Here is an 18,609-nt window from a genome sequence, read left to right on the forward strand (position 1 = left end):
CACCCATTTCAAAATAAGAACCAGCAAACATTCCCCTTCTGCGGGATGAGGGAGATAAGGACAGCTGTTACTCTCACATTGCCTGGGAGAAGAGACGAGGACATATATTTATCTGATAGGCTAAGAATTTTCTAAATTCTGACAAACAATTCCAAAATGCAATTTTAAAGACTCATTTGCAATGGGGAACCCAGTTCTGGACCCATCAGCTTAACAGCAGAGAAGATCACTCTTCAATCACTTGGAGAGAGGGGCAAGCTATACTGGTGGCCTTGTCTATTTGACTTGTTATTGTCTTTTGACCTGCAAAATATCATCAAGACAGCCAAAAATCAATAATAGATTCCTAGTATGTATGTAACTGAGAAATTGCTAACATAATACAAAGCATAAGAAAGAGCTTTCAAACCTTCCCACTGGAAACCAGAGGTCCAAGAAACACATTGCTGCGTTTCCTCAGCGCTAAGGGAATGGTGAGGTTTTGAAATCCTTTCTTTAAATCAGGCACACAATTTTCATTGCGTTAGAGCAAAACTGGAATTCAGATGGATTTGGTGTTTTGTTTACTTTTCAGCAAGTTCTCAATAGTGGCAGTCTGGAGAAAAACCTGAAGTCTTCCAACCATCTAACTCCCAAACCCATGCGCTGCACTGTCACGATACAGTACAAAATACACCATGGTACGTTACAATAATTTACTTTGGATTACTATTTAAGAAAAAAAGAAAAAAGGCTCTGCATTGGTAGAGTACAACAGGAAATCATCTGGCAGAGTAACTTGTGCTCTAGCTTATGCAGGGAATATACAGCATGTTTCTATTAGAGACTCGGGGCACGCACGGGAAAGGGTGTGAAGGAGTTGTTGTCAGCAACTTGTCTATTAGCTTTTGAATAGACTTCCACTGCCTTCAGGAACAGGATTATGAACTTCAGTCAGCTGTCAGATCTTTTTCCAGACAGAAGAACCTGAATATGGCAGCGATAAATAAAGCAGAAGATGTATTGCAGGAACAACTGGGAAGATTTCAAACAGTTTGCCCCAATCCACGCTGGCAGCAAAAGGCTGAAACAGCCAAAAATTAAAGATAGAGGGAATAAGCTGCTCTTAACACAAGCTTAGGGCTACCCTGGATCTGTCTGCCCAAGAAGAGAGGGAGCTTAAACCTAGATCTGCAGTAGCCGTATCTACAAACACTCCGTGTGAGATCTCAAGGAACCAAACTCACCATAAAAACCAATTCTGTTAGCTGCTATCGATTTTTTTTAAATTTCTTTTTAAACAAAGTATTTTCTCTCCTTGTCAAAACCATTTATCTAAGCCAGAAAAAAAGGGCAATCTAAGTATTAACGGGTAAACAATCCCATAGGTCCCCAACGTGGGCTCCCGGGCCCAAGAAGCAGCATAAACGCAGCAGCGCTTCCCAGCTGCCCCAGCCTGACAGCAGCTAGATGTGGATGAGGTTGCTTCTGAAGCAGAAGACAGCTAGCATATTTCAGCTGCTCCTGCACATCTGCTTAGCATTAAACTTCCTTCTTGGGGATTTTATTTTTTTTTTATTCCAAGACGTTTAAGCTCTAATTGCTACCAGCTTCTAAGAGTTCCCCCTACAAATAATAAAAATATCAGACATTAGTGATGGATTCCACTTCACAGAGAGCTCAAACGAAGAGCCACGGAGGGAGCCAGGGTATGGGGAGGAGGTCAAAGGCCCTAGAAGCACGCTGTGCCCGAGCCAACAAAACACAAGCTTTGAACGGCCCCGGGTTTCCCCTTTAGGACAGAGTTTTACTGGAATTCTGCATGGGGCTTGGAGCCGGTTTCCAATGGGATTGGTAACGGTAAACGAACAAACCCGCGCTTCCTGCCTCTCCTCTCCCCCGTCGCTGCACAGCCGAGTGCCGGCTGGTCTCGGATGACTTGGAGGTGGGGGGGATCTCAGTATTTGGAAGGGAAATTAAGCTGCCTGCTCAAAGCAAGCCACTCCTAGGACAACGGTATCCTGATTCTGCTCCTAACACCAACCCCCACAGCCCTCGCTGCCGGCTTTAGCTGGAGCCAGAACAAACCCCTCCGATCAGAATTATTTTTAAAAGCTCAGAAGAAACATGGGTCCATAAATTACAGCTAAGCCACAGGGCCGAGGCGGTTGTGAAGAGCACAGAGGAGGCTCCCGACAGAGCCGCAATGCACATAAATAGCAGCAGAGCAGGCGTGTCGCTGGAAGCGGCCGCTGAACCCCATCCCACCCGAGCTGCCACCACAGAGGTGGGCAACCCCCGGATGGGTCATCTGGGCTCCTCAGGTGGGAAAGGAAAGGAAGGAGTTGGGGGGGGCAAAGGCTTTAAAGATATAATTAAGCTGGTTGCTGTGGTGCATGAAACACATGAAACGGATTATTTTGGATTTCACCAGAAGCTTTTCTACTGCCAGTGAGACTGGTTTGTTTGCTGCTCCTCCCACCACTGGCATGGGAACAGGCGCCAGACTGCTGGGGACCAACGCTTTACACTTGCGATACAGCCCCACTCATCTCATTTTAGCAGCAGATTATTTGTCTTGTGTGCAGCTAGAGCAGAGCGAGCTTCAAGGAAAACCTACAAAAGCTAGAGTCAGTCTAGAGTCGAATGCACGAGCTCAAGGCTACCGAAATCCAGCAGATGCCACATTCATGGTTCATATCAGTACTGCACATCCAGCTGCGTCCCTGGTCCAGCAGGTGCAGAGAAACTCCTCCTCCACAGGCATTTTAGCAGTAGCTCCTGATGCAGATTTCTTTTTGTCAGTAACATTGCTTAAAATGTTCAGTTCAATGTTGAGTCCGGCACCCGTTATTTAATACTGCTCTAAAGGGCAGAAGGAACACCCTCCTAAAGATTCAGAGGTTGCATATGCTGGGGCTATCGGGACCTTTATAACAAACTTTTTTTTAAAACTTGTATCTGTATAGCTGTCTAGCCTGTTAAGCTACATATTTCCCAACAATATTCCTTCAGTAATTCTGGGGAATTGGATCATACTGGTCATGTGTCTCAGTTCTGGCCATGAAGCCCTTGCCCCAAGGGATTTCTGTGCAGAGCTGAGAAGTTAGCATGGGCCAAAGACAAGTTCCAGCAAGTGATCTGGATGTGGCTACCTTGCTTTGCAGGGTAAAGAGTTTAATTATACAGGCATGACCTGTTCTATGGAAGTTGCCTTCCGTAAGAGATAACAGTCCTGGGTCCATTTAATTAATAAAACTCTTTTGTTCTCATGAAGCCCTACCTTAAACATCACCTGGGAATACCGAAATCTCCTTGCAACTGTTAAGGTGCACCTTAAAATACTGAGAAAAGGATTATAAGAACAAGTGGCCATGCTGAAGAGATGCTAACATCTGAAAGAGACTGCCCCTTTCCAGCAGTGATCAATTCTGTAGGTCGTTGGTCCTCTCCATGAGGAGGTACTACTGGCTCAGTTATTCAAGGATCACAGTGGTGAGTGCAGCTGAACATTTTGCTGAATCACTTCCCAGACACACACCTGTCTTAACTGGAAGGGTGAAAAGACACTAAGCAGTATAATCTCAGAGTAAACTGAAACTATACTGGCTTCCTGGGAAGTCAGTGATCAGTGCTCCACTCCAGAGAACTTAACTGGTGGTCCAGTAACTGGCAGTGACTCCTCAGACTGGAGCTGGGGGAAGTAAATGCTGCTTCTACTCATCACTGCTCAAATAAAAGGCATTAAGAGAAGAAAGGGGGTGTTCTCATTCCAACAGTGGTATTTCATAAGTTAGCAAGAAGTGGGCTGACGAGGCTGTTCCTTAGAAATGTCCATTTCTTGGAAGTGGCCTACACCCTTGTTCACTGATGTTTGTCACATATGGCAGTACAGAAAACAGAAATTAAGCCTTTATATCAGTCTAGATTTTGGAGGTCAAGCCTGACAAGGAGTTGGAATAAATGAAGTGCCACATTGTTGTCCTGGGCACTGGGGTGGGACACCTTACTGCCCAGAACAGGTAAGGAACCCCAGGGGGCCAGGCTCAGTCTACTCAACCTCTCCTCTGGCTCCTCCAGAGCTTCATGCTGGGATTTTGCCTCCACTTCTCCCCTCATCGCTTCCTTTCTGCCCTCTTCAGACAAGCTGAGGAACAACCTCCTCCTCCTGACAAGGTGAGGCTGGCCATCCATACAGGCGCTGGAAGCTCAATGAGGAATCCCAAAACTGTGGGGCTTTTTTCTGCTCCCTTCTGCAGACAGAGCACCATGCTCAGTGTTCCCCCATACCTTTGTGAGCCATCTCCAAACCCTTCATCCCCCAGACCCGTTGACCATCCTTTGTCAGCCTGTCTCCAGGTTTCTCTCCTCTAGCCCCTTCCCCTCCAGCTGGGGTTTGACACTTTGGTTAAATGGGAAGGCAATAAGATGCAACAGTACTGGACTAGGGGAGGGAGAGAGAAATACTCCGTGTTGCTAGCCTCCCCCAGGGATGGAAGTACTTTTTTCAGAGAATTACCCTGATACAGAGTCTACATGTAGCTCTACAATATGGCTGTAAAACAGCTTGGAAAGATGAAAAAACGCAGATGAGCCTTAATCTGAATTGGAGCCATTTCCACATATTCCTGGCTCACACAATTAACTCATTCAGTTAGGCAGAGAACAACAGATAGCCAGAGAAACGGGAGGATGGCACAGAAAGGTTGCAAGTGTTTTGATCCATTTCAAGCACTACCGCTCAAGGCACCCCGTTGAACTGCACCATTGATGCTTCTCCCTCCACACACCAGAGGGACGTAAACAAAAACAACATTTGTGCCCAGTGCCTGACCCAGGGTGGGCCTGGTCAGCCATTACACTTCCTAGGTACCACAATGGCAGATTTATTTGCTACTGTGATTGCTGGGCAAGCGGCAGCCACCCCTGTCCCTCACCAGAGCAGCTTAAATAAGCTTTCCTTGCTCTTATGTCTCTGGGATGCTGATGCATCATGTTTAAAGCAAGTGGTATAAGATAATCCTTGAAGGAATACAGAGATACATTCAATTTCCCCCCCTCCACTGGGAGACTGCATTTTAAAGCAAAAATCTCTCATCCCTGCAGAGATATCTCCTCTTCTATATACTTGAAGCAGAATATCACCTCCACTCCCCATGCCATCTGTTCAAGAGGCAGTACATTAAAGGGCTACATCTTGAAAAAAATATTTGACTAGTAGATTATCAAACATGCAAATCCAGCTAAAGTGCATGAGTAAGAGGATTGGCAGTAGGCATTAAATAAGGCCTTTAATTTTAGTCCTATTCACTGAGTTCAGCCCCATCACTAACAGCCTGTGCAGAGCTTGTACTTGGGAAGAGGTGCTGCATTTGTGCAGAGGGTGGGGGCAGATGTGCTGAGCCGCAGCGATGAGCCCAGTGAGCACCTTCCTCTCCCCAGCAGAAGTGGCCGCTCTGGGAGCCGCAGGGGCTCCTTGCCTCCCCGGCACCACGCTGCAGACCAATCTCAGACCACTTCCACTTGCCACGTAAGCAGAGCTGCCTGGCGTACGCTAGACCCACACACACTGCTTGGAAAACGTTCACATCTGGCTTTCACGTGACTCGAGCGTGCCTCAGAAATTCATAATCTGGATAACTCACTCCTGCAGGGGAGAAATCCACAACCAGAGGGCCCTTTCCCGAGTCGGAACAGAGCAGCGGGGCGAGAGGATCGTGTGTTCGACAAACGGCACAGTGACACGGCTCACCAGCTGCATTTCCACAGCCTTCACCCTTTCTAAAAGTACAAACGTAAAGAAAACTTAGTCCTAGTTTTCTACTCTGTTTACTTCTGCAAAAGCCCATCCTAATCCCATTCACAGACCCAGAAGCATCCAGGATTGTTTAGTTTTTGTTCTGGCAGCCATAGCTCATATTAACTCTTTCCACATGGCAAGCAAGGTCTGCTTCCCACATGATCACTGTGGTACGGCCCCTGCACATACAGTTTTGTAGCGGTTCCCAGATTTGCTGGGAAGTGCCTAGAATATCTGAACGCTAATCCACATCTACAGCTGTACAAACTGAGAGCATCACCCCTCCGAGGAAAAACCCAGCCTCCAACACTGCCAAGGAGGAGGGCAGAGAAGCCTCAGCCGTTGCACTTGGAAAGTCACAGGTACATACGCACACGAGGATTCATGCATGCCTCTTAAAAAAAAAAAGAGCAAGAGTCAAATCCCAACCGTGAAGAAGTCACGCTGCCAAGCACAGAAAACGTACTGCAGCATCGGCATGTCCAGCCTGTTTTAACTGGCAGCATACTGAGCTGGCCAATTGATGCATACATTATAACTCCTGCTGAACACCTTGTAAGTAATGCTTCCAGCATGGTTAGATGAGCCACTCCATCCAGAGCAGACTGGTGAGGATTTTGCCTGTCACACAGCCTGGACGCAGGCCAGACAGAATGTGACAGGTATAAAGCCACGCATAAAGCTGGAGGCACTTAGGGAGCACTATTTTAGGGGTGAGTGCTCTCAATAGCCTAAGGAGAGACACTCTGCCACCGAGGTATCCCTCTCACAAGAGAGATTCAAGTTTCAGGTGCTCACCAGTCTGAAACTAAGTTATCTAAAACATTCAGGTAAGAGGTCTGCTCCTCTCAGCCAGCCAGACCCGTCTGTGCTGTGCACGGATTCCTGCAACGGCTGAGGATCATCACCCTCCACTCCAGCTCCCAAGTGCGTTTCTAACCTGCCTTATCTAACATGCCAAAATCAAAGTCTGATACCACACAGTTCTCTGTGCAAGAGAGGAAAAACCCACGCAGGCAGTGTTAATACCATCTGCCACCAACAGACAGAGGAGGAAGGCAGAACAGGAGCAGATGGAGAATAGAGAACTCCTTAAAACCACAAGAAATGCCGTTACACCCCCTAAGGTACCAAGTGCTTTCTCGGCACTCAGCTGAAGGCTCTCCGAGGCATTCGCAAGGGTGTACGCTGTTCTGCCATGGCTGTGCTCGAGCCACACCTCATACTTGCAGTCCTTCCCTGCCCGCCCAGCCTCCCTGCCCTCTCTCCCTGACGCGGGGCTCTGCGCAGCATCAACGCTGAACTGGGAACGGCAAAGAGCACAAACACATTCCTTTCCCTAATCCTGTACCCTGTCCCTACACTTCAGTTTAAAAGCCAAGGAGCAAAATAAAAAACCCACACAACACACAAACAACTCTTCCTCTCTTACCCAGTCTTCCTCCCACCCCAGCATATGGGCCACCCAGAAGAAGACAACGATCCTATACATCTAATGGGCCACATGTCTTGTCAGCAGAAGACTGAAGCAGGGCATAATAAAGTCTCCTATCTGCTCTTCTCTTCAGAGGCTCAGGCAGAAGTTCAAAGCATTTCAGTTTAAACAGTGACTTTAAAAATATGGTGTACAAGGAGAAGTGTGAGATCAGTTTCCTCCTGCCAGAATACTACAGGCTGGATTTGAAGTGTGAGATTGGAGTGGACAAATTCACATCTTGACTGAAGATGAAGTTGTCAAAGCAGCCAGGGATCAGGTTAGGAAAGCTAAAGCCCTGATAGAATTAAATCTGGCCAGGAACATCAAGGGCAACAAGAGAAGCTTCTATAGGTACGTCAGGGATAAAAGTAAGATTAGGGAAAATGTGGGTCCTCTCCGGAAGGAAATGGGAGACCTGGTTACCCGGGATATGGAGAAGGCTGAGGTACTCAATGACTTTTTTGCCTCGGTCTTCACTGGCAAGTGCTCAAGCCTCACCGCCCAAGCCACAGAAGGCAAAAGCAGGGACTGGGAGAATGAAGATCAGCCCACTGTAGGCAAAGATCAGGTTCGAGACCATCTAAGGAACCTGAAGGTGCACAAGCCTATGGGACTCGATGAGATCCATCCGCAGGTCCTGAGGGAACTGGCAGATGAAGTTGCTAACCCACTATCCATTATATTTGAGAAGTTGTGGCAGCCTGGTGAAGTTCCTGCTGACTGGAAAAGGGGAAACATAACCCCCATTTTTAAAAAGGGGAAAAAGGAAGACCCAGGGCACTACAGGCCAGTCAGTCTCACCTCTGTGCCTGGGAAGATCATGGAACAGATCCTCCTGGAAGCTATGCTAAGGCACATAGAGGACAGGAAGGTGATTTGAGACAGCCAGTACGGCTTCACCAAGGGCAAGTCCTGCCTGACCAACCTAGTGGCCTTTTATGATGGAATGACTACATCAGTGGTCAGGGGAAGGGCTACAGATGTCATCTGCCTGGACCTGTGTAAGGCCTTTGACACGATCATCAACATCCTTCTCTCTAAATTGGAGAGATGGATTTGATGGGTGGACTGTTTGGTGGATGAGGAATTGGTTGGATGGCCATATCCAGAGGTAGTGGTCAACGGTTCAGTGTCCAAATGTAGATCAGTGATGAGTGGTGTCCCTCAGGGGTCCGTATTGGGACCGGTACTGTTTAATATCTTCAATGACAGACAGTGGGATTGAGTGTACCCTCAGCAAGTTTTCAGATGACACCAAGCTGAGTGGTGCAGTCGACATGCCTGAGGGACAGGATGCCATCCAGAGGGACCTGGACAAGCTCAAGAAGTGGGCCCGTGTGAACCTCATGAGGTTCAACAAGGCCAAGTGCAGGGTCCTGCACCTGGGTCGGGGCAACCCCCAGTATCAATACAGGCTGGGGGTTAAAGGGATTGAGAGCAGCCCTGTTGAGAAGGACTTGGGGGTACTGGGGGATGAAAAGCTGGACATGAGCCGACAATGTGCGCTCGCAGCCCAGAAGGCCAACCATATCCTGGGCCGCATCAAAAGAAGCATGGCCAGCAGGTCAAGGGAGGTGATTCTGCCCCTCTACTCTGCTCTGGTGAGACCCCACCTGCAGTACTGCATCCAGCTCTGGAGCCCCCAGCACAAGACAGACATAGACCTGTTGGAGCGGGTCCACAGCAAGGGCCACAGAAATGATCAGGGCGATGGAACGCCTCTCCTATGAAGACAGGCTGAGAGAGTTGGGGTTATTCAGCCTGGAGAAGAGAAGGCTTCGGGGAGACCTTATTGCAGCCTTTCAGTACTTAAAGGGGGCTTATAAGAAAGATGGTGACAAACTTTTTAGCGGGGCCTGTTGCAACAGGACAAGGGGGAATGGTTTTAAACTAAAAGAGGGTAGATTTAGACCAGATATAAGGAAGAAATTTTTCCACTATGAGGGTGGTGAAACACTGGAACAGGTTGCCCAGAGAGGTGGTAGATGCCCCATCCCTGGAAACATTCAAGGCCAGGTTGGATGGGGCTTTCAGCAACCTGATCTAGTTGAAGATGTCCCTGCCCACAGCAGGGGGGTTGGACTAGATGACCTTTAAAGATCCCTTCCAACCCAAACTATTCTATTCTATGATTCTAAGATGCAGAATTGGGTCACACACACACAGATGCTGCCAGGAGATGAAGTCTGCCTGACTTAGCCAAAGCCCCTCCTCAAATCCCGCTCTGTGCCAGCGCACCTGAGCACAGAGCAATAGTCCTGCTCTGGAAAAAACACAGAGTGGATGTTCCTTCAATTATATGAAGAACTGGTTAGGAAAAAAAAAAAGGGACTTACAGGGTCTTCAGGAAAGAAAATGAGCTGTTTTGGAAATTACTGCATGTGGCAAAAGCCAATAAACTGAACAGAAGTTAGAGTTTAGCAAATTCACTAGTTGAGGAAGAATAATTCTCCATCAAGAGAAGAGGAAGCTCCGTCATCAAGCACTGAACTGAGGATGCACATTGAGATCATTAACTGATCCCTTCCAGAACCAGGCCCAAGATGTACATCCCCAGTAATTATATGCTGAGGTTTGTTTGGTCCTCGGTTGCTATGCTTCTGCCTACTCTACCCTTCTTTTATTACTAAATCCTTTATCCTCCTGTTAAAAAAAAAAAAAGAAAAAAAAAAGAAAAAAGCTATGTGAGAACCAAAATGTTCTGCCAGAATCTGCTGTTTTTAAATTCCATGCAGTAATTAGTACACACAGCCAAGAAGGTTAATCGTATGATGGGGGAACAGATCCTGATTTCTGATCAAGAACAATCCTGTCAGTACATGCTTGTGGAGTTACAAAATAGCAGCTGGCAAACTACCTCGTCCAGCCATCATCAACAGGCCAAATGGCACCAAGGAGCCAGTCCACCATCGCTGTTTCTGCACTAGCTGTAGAAAACAATGCAAGGAACACAGCATGCACGTGTGATTCATCAGGACACAAACAGGAGCACGTGCCTCAGTCTGCAGGGATCATGTCGTACCACAGATTTCTTACGAGGATTAAGACACCAAGCCCAAGCTACGTGGTTTGAGATGTTCCTGGGACCTTGCCATGGGCTTGGACAAACTTAGATCCCCATTCACCACCTTAAAAAAAAAAAATTAACTTTCCAAGCTGAAGCTTTCCTTTCGGATGGAATATAGGGAGACAGACTTCACAGACAAACACCACAAGAGCAGAATGACTCAAACTAACATTTGAGTTAAAAAACACATTCTAGCTTTGCTGCTATCACCTGGGCTCAGATTCATTAAGCAATAACCAACTGCCTGCTTCATTAGTCACACCCTCAACCCAGGTAGCCCCAAGACATCTGCTGCAGTCAGCACCCTGACAGAACATGCGTTGCCTCATGCTGGGATTCACCATGTTAGTTAATTGGTTTTTTCAACATCTTTAGTAACACGCTTTTAGATTTGGCCCCTTTGAAAACCCATTTAAAAGGCTCAGGCTTCCTCTGGCTGAGAGGGGAAAATTGAGACAGACTTAACAGTCAACTAGGTAAGTTAAGGCATGCCCACAGCACACTTGCAGTTGCATTCACAGCTCTTCTAATATTAAAAGGGCATCTACCACTCCAGATGACATCCCATCGACACTGCAACAACCTTAAGGCAAAAGAAAGGCAGCACCATGCCTCTCGGAGAGGTCCTTCCTTCTCCCTCCACTGCAGCCATCTCCCACAAGTATCATAAAATATCTGCCAGGGCTGGAGGCTGTACGTTCCCTCCTCTCTCTCTATTCACGTGTAGCTAAATGCCTGCTGCAGAGCTATGAAGCTGGCAGAGAGCTCCACACTCAGTTGCACCAACAAAGCTTTGTCCCTAGGGTCGGCACCTCAGTCCTGCAACAGGTAGGGACAGCTTCAGCCACACAGCCTTGCTGGTCCAGCTAATGGCTCACACATTTGTGACCCTGTTGAATGATTAAGCACAGAAGGGCTAGCACACACCATTCATTTTCTCCGTATCTCCTCAAAGGAGGCAGTTCAAACTGAAGTTAAGAAAATAAAGCTCATTTATAAAAATAAAATAAAAAAAAAAGTGAGACATGCCATGGAGCTGTAAAGTGCAGGCTAAACATGTGCGGTGTGACAGGACCAGAAAGGTTAAGCTCTGAAGTGATGAGCACAGCTCAGCTGTAAAGACAGAAAAAGCCAAAAGTTAAGTCATTTCCCTTTATAATTACAAAGGAAGCAGAAAAAACTATCCCTGATAACTCAAAGAAACAGCAATTAAGGCATCTCCCTGAAGCTGACAGAGCATGCATCCTCACCGTGCGAGGAAGAGGGTTTCCCTAGTAATGAAGAATTAGGCTGAAGAAAACTCTTGCTGTCAGCTCCACCAGTAAGCCCAAGGCAGCAATCCCACAAAGTGATCAGCCACGAGGGCCCTCGGTGTTCTTACAATGATCTGCTTGTTTTTCACTTGGAGGCCCCGTTTCCATCGTTGTTGCAACTCTCTCAACTCTACTTAATTTCCCCATTGAGGGAAAAAGAGAGCATTACAGATGTTTCCATAAAAAGTTTGAGAAGTAGCTTCCAATGGACGCTGAAGTTTTAATTTACTTGCCAGCAGATACATCCTTCCTAGTTTTAGATTACAGGAGGGAAAGGAAGCAGAGATTGTTGTCTGAGTGCTGCCATATTCTGCTAGTCCAAAAATTGGACGTGGGAACCAAGTTGAAGGATAGTTCTCTCTGCTGAGGAAGCCAAGCCTCATCAGCATCCTCACTGAGGCAACACTGGCTTGGACTAAATTGTTAAGTTAATATTCTAAGTGCTCAATTACAGGGGCTATTTAAATAGACTGCAGCTGGCAGACTCAACCAAAGTACAGCCAGCTTGAAGCAGGCAGGATCTGATCAACTAGAGAAAGGAGACACCACAGTACTGATGGAGCCATAAACTTTTTTTTTTTTTGAGTTTATTCCCCCTCACTTGGGGGAGCATCCTACCACATAGCAATAAGGTGCCAGCAAAAGCCACTGAGTGGCAGCTTGAAGCCAGCTGTGCCCCCAGCAGCAAGCAGGGCCATCAGCAGTGGGAGTGAGCAAGCAGTGGGGTTTTTTGTTATGATTTCAGAAGGGGGTGGCCAGCAGTGCTCCTGCACACTGAAAGCAATAAGTACAAGCGCTTGGCCACCTACGAGGCAGGTGGCATCCATGCCTTAGCTTTGAAAGCAGAAGTGAAGCAGCATCTCTTCCCCACCATTAGCAAGGATAACCCCCTCAGTAATTGAGGAGCACTGAGACTCAGTGTGGAAAAGCTGTGGAGCGCACACAAACTCCCTGTTGCCACCAAACACTAGGTCCCAGATGCTTGCTTCAAGCTTCATGACTGGTGATCTGACAACAACCTTGGCATAAAACCAGCCAAGAAAGATTCTCAGCAAGGGAAGAGGGGAAGATCATCTTACTCCAGGAGTCTGAAACTTGCTCTAGCCAGCAAGGGGTGGGGGGTGGGTGGGCTAGGGGCTGGAACATCTTTGGGGAGAAACATATTCAACTGGTTTTACAAGCCACATCAGGATTAGCAGATGTCTCAAGGGTTAATGAGTTCACCATGCACAGATGGTAGCTGGTAGGGTTTGCAGAGTAGATTAACTTAATTTGTGGTTTGTAATGTACCATGCAAATATCCATTACTAGACTTGCAGCAATTCTGCCCCTATTTTGATTTGAGGAGAGAAAGCCACACAATGGATGCTTGCATTAAAGTAATGCCTATTTTGAGTGACAGATGAGTTGCTGTTCACTTGGTTAATGTGATCGACAAATTGGAGTCTGAAAAGTAATTCCTTCCCTTTTTGCTACAGAGGGTCTTTGAAAAGACCTAGACGAGACCATTTGTTGCAAGTGTACGGAATATGCCCACGGTAACCACTCCTTACAGTTGTACTGAGTTCTCCTCGGCACCGACAGATGGTCCTAGAGCAACAATTCAATTGCCTGGAAATATGAAGGCAGCTTTCTGAAGCAGCTCTGTAGCACATCAAGTAAAGCCCCACAAATCCAAGGTAATAGCACATGTGGCAGTTCAGGCCACAGCAAACGCCCATGCCTACACAGAGCCTCAGTTGCTTCAGTGAAGCTCCAGGTCTCTGAGCTGACTGCAGGTTAAAGCATTTATAATTAGATCACATCCAATAAAGGGCTGCGTGTTTATATAGCACTTTGCACAAGAGGAAGCCTGGCATGCAGAGATGCCCCAGATCGGTGCAAGACTCCCTTCTGTTTAACTGAGGACATGCCACACTATTGCATTTGGTTCAGAAGGTCTCAAATGTTTACAACTAGTACCAGCTGCAGTGATAAATGTTTCCATAACTCCTATTAAACTCTGAACTTATCCAATTTCTCCCTGCTTTAAGGGGTGAGCACAGGATTAGCTAGACACGCACTCTGGCAAGGCAGAGGTCAGGGTAGAGGTGACGTTGGCTGTCAGAGGCATTCCCCAAATGTTTCTGCAATCGGCCACGCTTGTGTTGTGCCTGCACATGCCTGAGACATGGCAGCTGTGGGATTCCTGCCGGACAGTGTGGGACAGCCGTGCTAACACCCAAAAGCCTCCTCCCAGCACATCTTTGGTCAAGACAGAAGATGTGTTCATAGGACCGATTTGTTGGGAGGTGCTTTTAAAGTGCCTATTTGTCTCTTGTTTAAAGATGGAGTGGTGTCTGCACCTATGGAGGAAACTACGATTCAAAGCTATTTGTTATCTTAAAAGACTCTCACAGCACACCCTGGAAATCTGTGCTTATTTACCCCATCACTTGTTCAAGTGTCATAAAGCTGGTCTTTGTTAAAGGCTGTAACTACCAACTTCCTTGGCATATTCCTTTGCTGCTTGTGTGCACACTCCCACAATATCCAGCTCCAAACAGAAGGAAGCATTCCTCCGCCACGCTAAAATCAGGCAAGAAGATGGCCAAGAACAGACTCCTTTTATGCAGCTCACTTTGGTCAGAGAGCTGCTTCACATTCCTCTTTGTACAGGGTAAGTGGAGAAAAACCGACCCTAAACCCCACTGTTTCCAAGCCCGAGCTGTGTGAGCAGCCAAGCACCAAGAAGCAGAAAAGAGGAAACAGTCCCAAAAGGAGACCTAGCAGTGTGTGGAGGTGGGACAGCCAAGGGAGAGCGCCAGACCTGAGCATCCATCCCTCGCAGGGATGAATGAGCACATCACTTGGGATGCTCAGGGCAGGAGGCCAACAAAGAGCCCAGCAGGGCAGCATCCACAAATGGCATCTCAGCTACACTGACTCAACTTAATCCCTCTTCCCCCACTGTCATGGCAGATCAACTCCAACTTCCCCCCAGAGCCACAGGAATGGAGGAGCAGCAGTTGCCTCACACTCCCAAAGCAATTCCTCACATCTCTTGCAAGAGTATTGCAACTCCTGTGCATGTCAACTGGTGCACTGAGCCCAAAGCTCTCCCGGTTTCCTAATGCTGTTCTAGGTCAGTGCCTAAATCAGGTTGCTCCAGAGACTTCAGCAACATTTTTCAAAGGTCTTCACATGGCCCGAAAGCCCCCAGTGCTCAGGATGTGGCACTGCGCCAGGAGCTCCCACACTTAGCTCTGCCTTCTACCGAGTCACTTGGACCTTTGTGGTCAGCCCCTCTAGAGAAAGTGCTGCTGCCAATTTAATTCATGGACCATTGTGAACAAACACTTCACTTAATATTACATTTAGGAGGTCCTGTAAGTGCAACCCAGACAGAAGCATTGTAGGATATTAGGAAAATGAAGCATGCCCTAGTTTAGCTTGTCGGGCCAGCATCTTGTATCATGCTTACCTCTTCATTACCACAACCCACCTCAGGGAAATTCAGGGAAAAGGTACCAAAAGTATTGGCCTGCAAAGGCAACAGCCATTTGATGCACAGGATGTCAGGGTCAAGCAACAGCTTCGCTTTAGTGGATCATTTAGCTTATTACAAGACTGCAGCTTAAAAGCTCTCGTAATTAACCAACAAATCAGTCTAGGCAGTGACACTCATTGGAGTCCAGTATCTTACATTCATCTTCCCTTCCTTCCCAGAGACTAAGCCATTGCAGTGTTTCTTCATCATCTTAAAAAGCAAGAAGAAAAAAATCCTCCTCTCCTCTGCACACAGGCCAGGGTTTTCCAGGAGTTGCTATTGGTTTGAAAGGCCTCTCTTTGGATGCCCTGAATGCAATTTGGAGCACCCAAGACTCCAAACAAAGTCAATGAGAGTTGCAGGTGCTCAATGCTGCTTGGGGAAAAAAAATAAAAAAAAAAAAAGAAAAAGAGAGAAAGCCCTGACACATCCAGCTCAGAGCAGCCAAACGCAGAGGCCCATAATTACATGTCCCTGTTGAAAACACATCTGTAAAAATCACTAAGAGCTACAAGGGGAGGGGAAAAATTGGATTTATATAGTTTCAAATCAGGGTTTTATAGGACATTTGAATCCAGGATCTTAAAAACAAAACACTGAGCTAAGAGCCTTTGAGGCAGCCCAAACCCAGACACAGGCACTGAGAACATTTTGCATCAGAAGCCTTTTGGAAAGGCAAAAAAAAGATGCAGACCAGAATAGAAAAGCATTCCCTTCCCCCCCCCCCCGGAGAAGAACCCCAACTCTCAGGCTGCATTTTGACTGTTTGCTCAGGTAAAGATTGACTTGAGAAAAAAAAATGAAAGAGAGAGAAATTTCATACAATTATTCTCTCAGACTGGAGAAGGAGCTGTATAAATACAGTCAGAAGAGAACAGTCATTTTAACTGCAATACTATGTAAGGTGGGTTTCTTCTCCTCTCCAGTACACAGCAAAGAAACTGATGCCTGTCTCTAGCAGGCTTCAGCAATAAAAAGTTAAACTGCTACACAATTTCATGCAACACAAGATAAAGGGAAGGTTTAAAAAGGGCGGGGGAGAGAAGGTCCTCTCTGTAATCATGCAGTACATAGAAAGCCTGGTATCTTACCTGATTTTCTCTTTGAAGATCCATAGTCCCTGAAAAAAAGACAACAACAAATAGACATGGTTAGAGCTGGAAACGGTGGTGAGAGAATGGGCACCTCCCAAATTTCCACCCATATGCTCAAGGGCTCATCCTGCACGCTCCCTCCTTTAAAGAGGAGGTCAGGACTGCAAGGCATTGACAGGCAGGGGCCGGGACGGATCCTGAGCAGCACCGGCTCATCAGCAGCAGCAGCTGGGGCTTCTGCAGCACCAGGGGCTCGGGGAGCATGTGATCAACGAGACAGAGCAAACCATCCACAACCAGCAAGGCAGGGGAGAAGGGTGTCATTTTTTCCCCTTTAAATTGAGCTATTAAATGCACAGCTACTGAATTAACCCCTGACGTTCCCCTGGAGATGCAAGGGAACATTAACTGTTTGCTGCAGGGGTGCGGCTGCTACAGGCTTATCTGGCATTGCTTGCAGTCCTCTCCTTTCAAAGGCTAATTAATTTGCGAATAACCTCCAGACCCCTCCTAGTTATCTCTGACAAGCACTTGTCTTCCGCAAGGAAAAAAAAAACAAAACCCCAAACTTTGTCCTTTCTTCCAGGATGGGGAATGCACCCTTACTTTTCTGTAGTGATTTAAAGGGTGCTGGCACCTTTGCTCGTGGCAGAACAGCTGAAAGCTCAGACAGCTGCTACAGAAGTGGGAAGAAATTACAGAAGGGAGCTGCAAGAACTGATTTTGAATAAGCAGAACCGAGGACAGAAATACTTCGCTATGGCTGTGCTTCCTCCCGGCGCTCTCCGGAGCCTCTCAGACCCAGGTCTGAAATGGTCTGCACAGGCAGGAGCCCGGGCAATGACAGATCGGGCAGAGACAGCATCGCTGTGCAGGCACGATCGCACGCTGCACCCGGCAGCGTTAACGTTGGGAAAATCACCCGATGAACCCACTGCAGCGGCAGGCTGTGTTTGCAGGAATCCCACTGGAGGGGCAGGCAGCAGCCCCTAAATTTTTGGGGTCAGGAGGGGGGGTTTGTCCCTTGTAGCATGCTGTGTTTTCTGGAGAAATCACAGAAGGATTGTCCCAAACTATGTATTTAATTTCAGGAGAGTTGGGGGGGGGGATCATCTGAAGAAACGACACGTCTTGAGGGCAGAGGTATGTCTACCCATAAATTCTGTTTCTCCCAGCACTTTGAGTGCATCCCATGCCTTACATGTCTAGGATTTGCTTCCAGTAAGTAATAACTACTTGGGATTTTTTTGCACCCTTTTTGAATTTTCCAGTGTCATTTCCCTTTCAGTTAAATGGTTGTTTTGTCAGCCATGTCTGCAGTTGTATTTGATGTGAAGATGCTACTGCTCATGAATAGGCTGTTTCTTCTACAGAAGTGATATCATATGCAAATATAATGCCTGCTATATGGTGCCCGAAACAGAGACCCCTCAGAATGAGCCAGGGAAGGCACAATCCCCGAAATGTGGTCCTCTGCCCCGGCTCCGCTCCCACGCCAGCCTGGAGCTTTGCGGTTGCTGTCAACACAGCTCTCTTGGCATGTGAAAGTCTGTGTTTGGTCCTGCCCTGAACTGCCTCTCTTCTGACAGCGCTAAATGGTGAGAAGGTGAAGATCCACACATGTAATTTGCTTTAACCTAATATCTCCATTGTGCACATGCTTGATGACCACTTCAATCCCGTCCACCCTTTGCTTTCTGCAGCAAAGCTTCTGGATGTTCTCAGCCCTACAGCTTTGAGCTGGGTTCAGCTGGGATTTCCCTCTGCAGCACTTTGCGTCCCCATCTCCCCACCTCTCTCTGCATTGCACAAAAAGGTTGCACCGAGCTCTTGCAAATGTTAGCACCCATGAGGACCCTGGGAGGACGGTGTAGCTGGGCGCAATCCCTAGAAGATAAACAAGATCATCGTTCCAGTCTTTGCCAGAAGGCCCTCAGCACACATTTCCAGGGCAATCTCCTGCCAGCCAGCTGTGCTGGTGGCACCCCACAAGCATCCTAAGAGAGGCTGTAGGCGAACAGAGCACGCACAGCAGGGTGAAGGAGAGCAGCATTAGGCAGAGGCGAAAGAGCCTTCAGCCTGATTGAAGTTGCGAAAGAAAACCTAACTCCTTTTTGCCGCTTTAAAAAAAATCACCCAATTTACACAATTACAAATGGGGTATTGATGGATTGATATGGTTAATAAGCAACCAAAAATGGATAAAGATGTTGCTGCATCTCTTTGCCCACCAGATCAGGTCAAAATTGGTACCCAAGTTTGGAAAGTACAGTAGGAGATGATTTGGTTGTGCTCTCGCTGTGCAACAGTGGCAAATGCCACAAAAGGCTCAGAATTCAAACCTCCATCC

At 47.3% G+C, this 18,609-nt stretch overlaps 1 protein-coding gene across 1 annotated transcript in view; it reads right to left on the reverse strand.

The window, feature by feature from the left end:
* Window positions 1-18,609, reverse strand: part of SH3PXD2A (SH3 and PX domains 2A) — a 267,687-nt gene that overhangs the window by 76,225 nt on the left and 172,853 nt on the right. Inside the window, exon 6 of the mRNA XM_075154979.1 lies at window positions 16,257-16,285. Coding sequence (XP_075011080.1) covers window positions 16,257-16,285 — 29 coding nt within the window. The remainder of the gene's footprint in view (window positions 1-16,256; window positions 16,286-18,609) is intronic.

This window comes from Calonectris borealis, chromosome 7 (genome assembly GCF_964195595.1).
Source record: "Calonectris borealis chromosome 7, bCalBor7.hap1.2, whole genome shotgun sequence".
In the NCBI taxonomy this organism is placed as follows: Eukaryota; Metazoa; Chordata; class Aves; order Procellariiformes; family Procellariidae; genus Calonectris; species Calonectris borealis.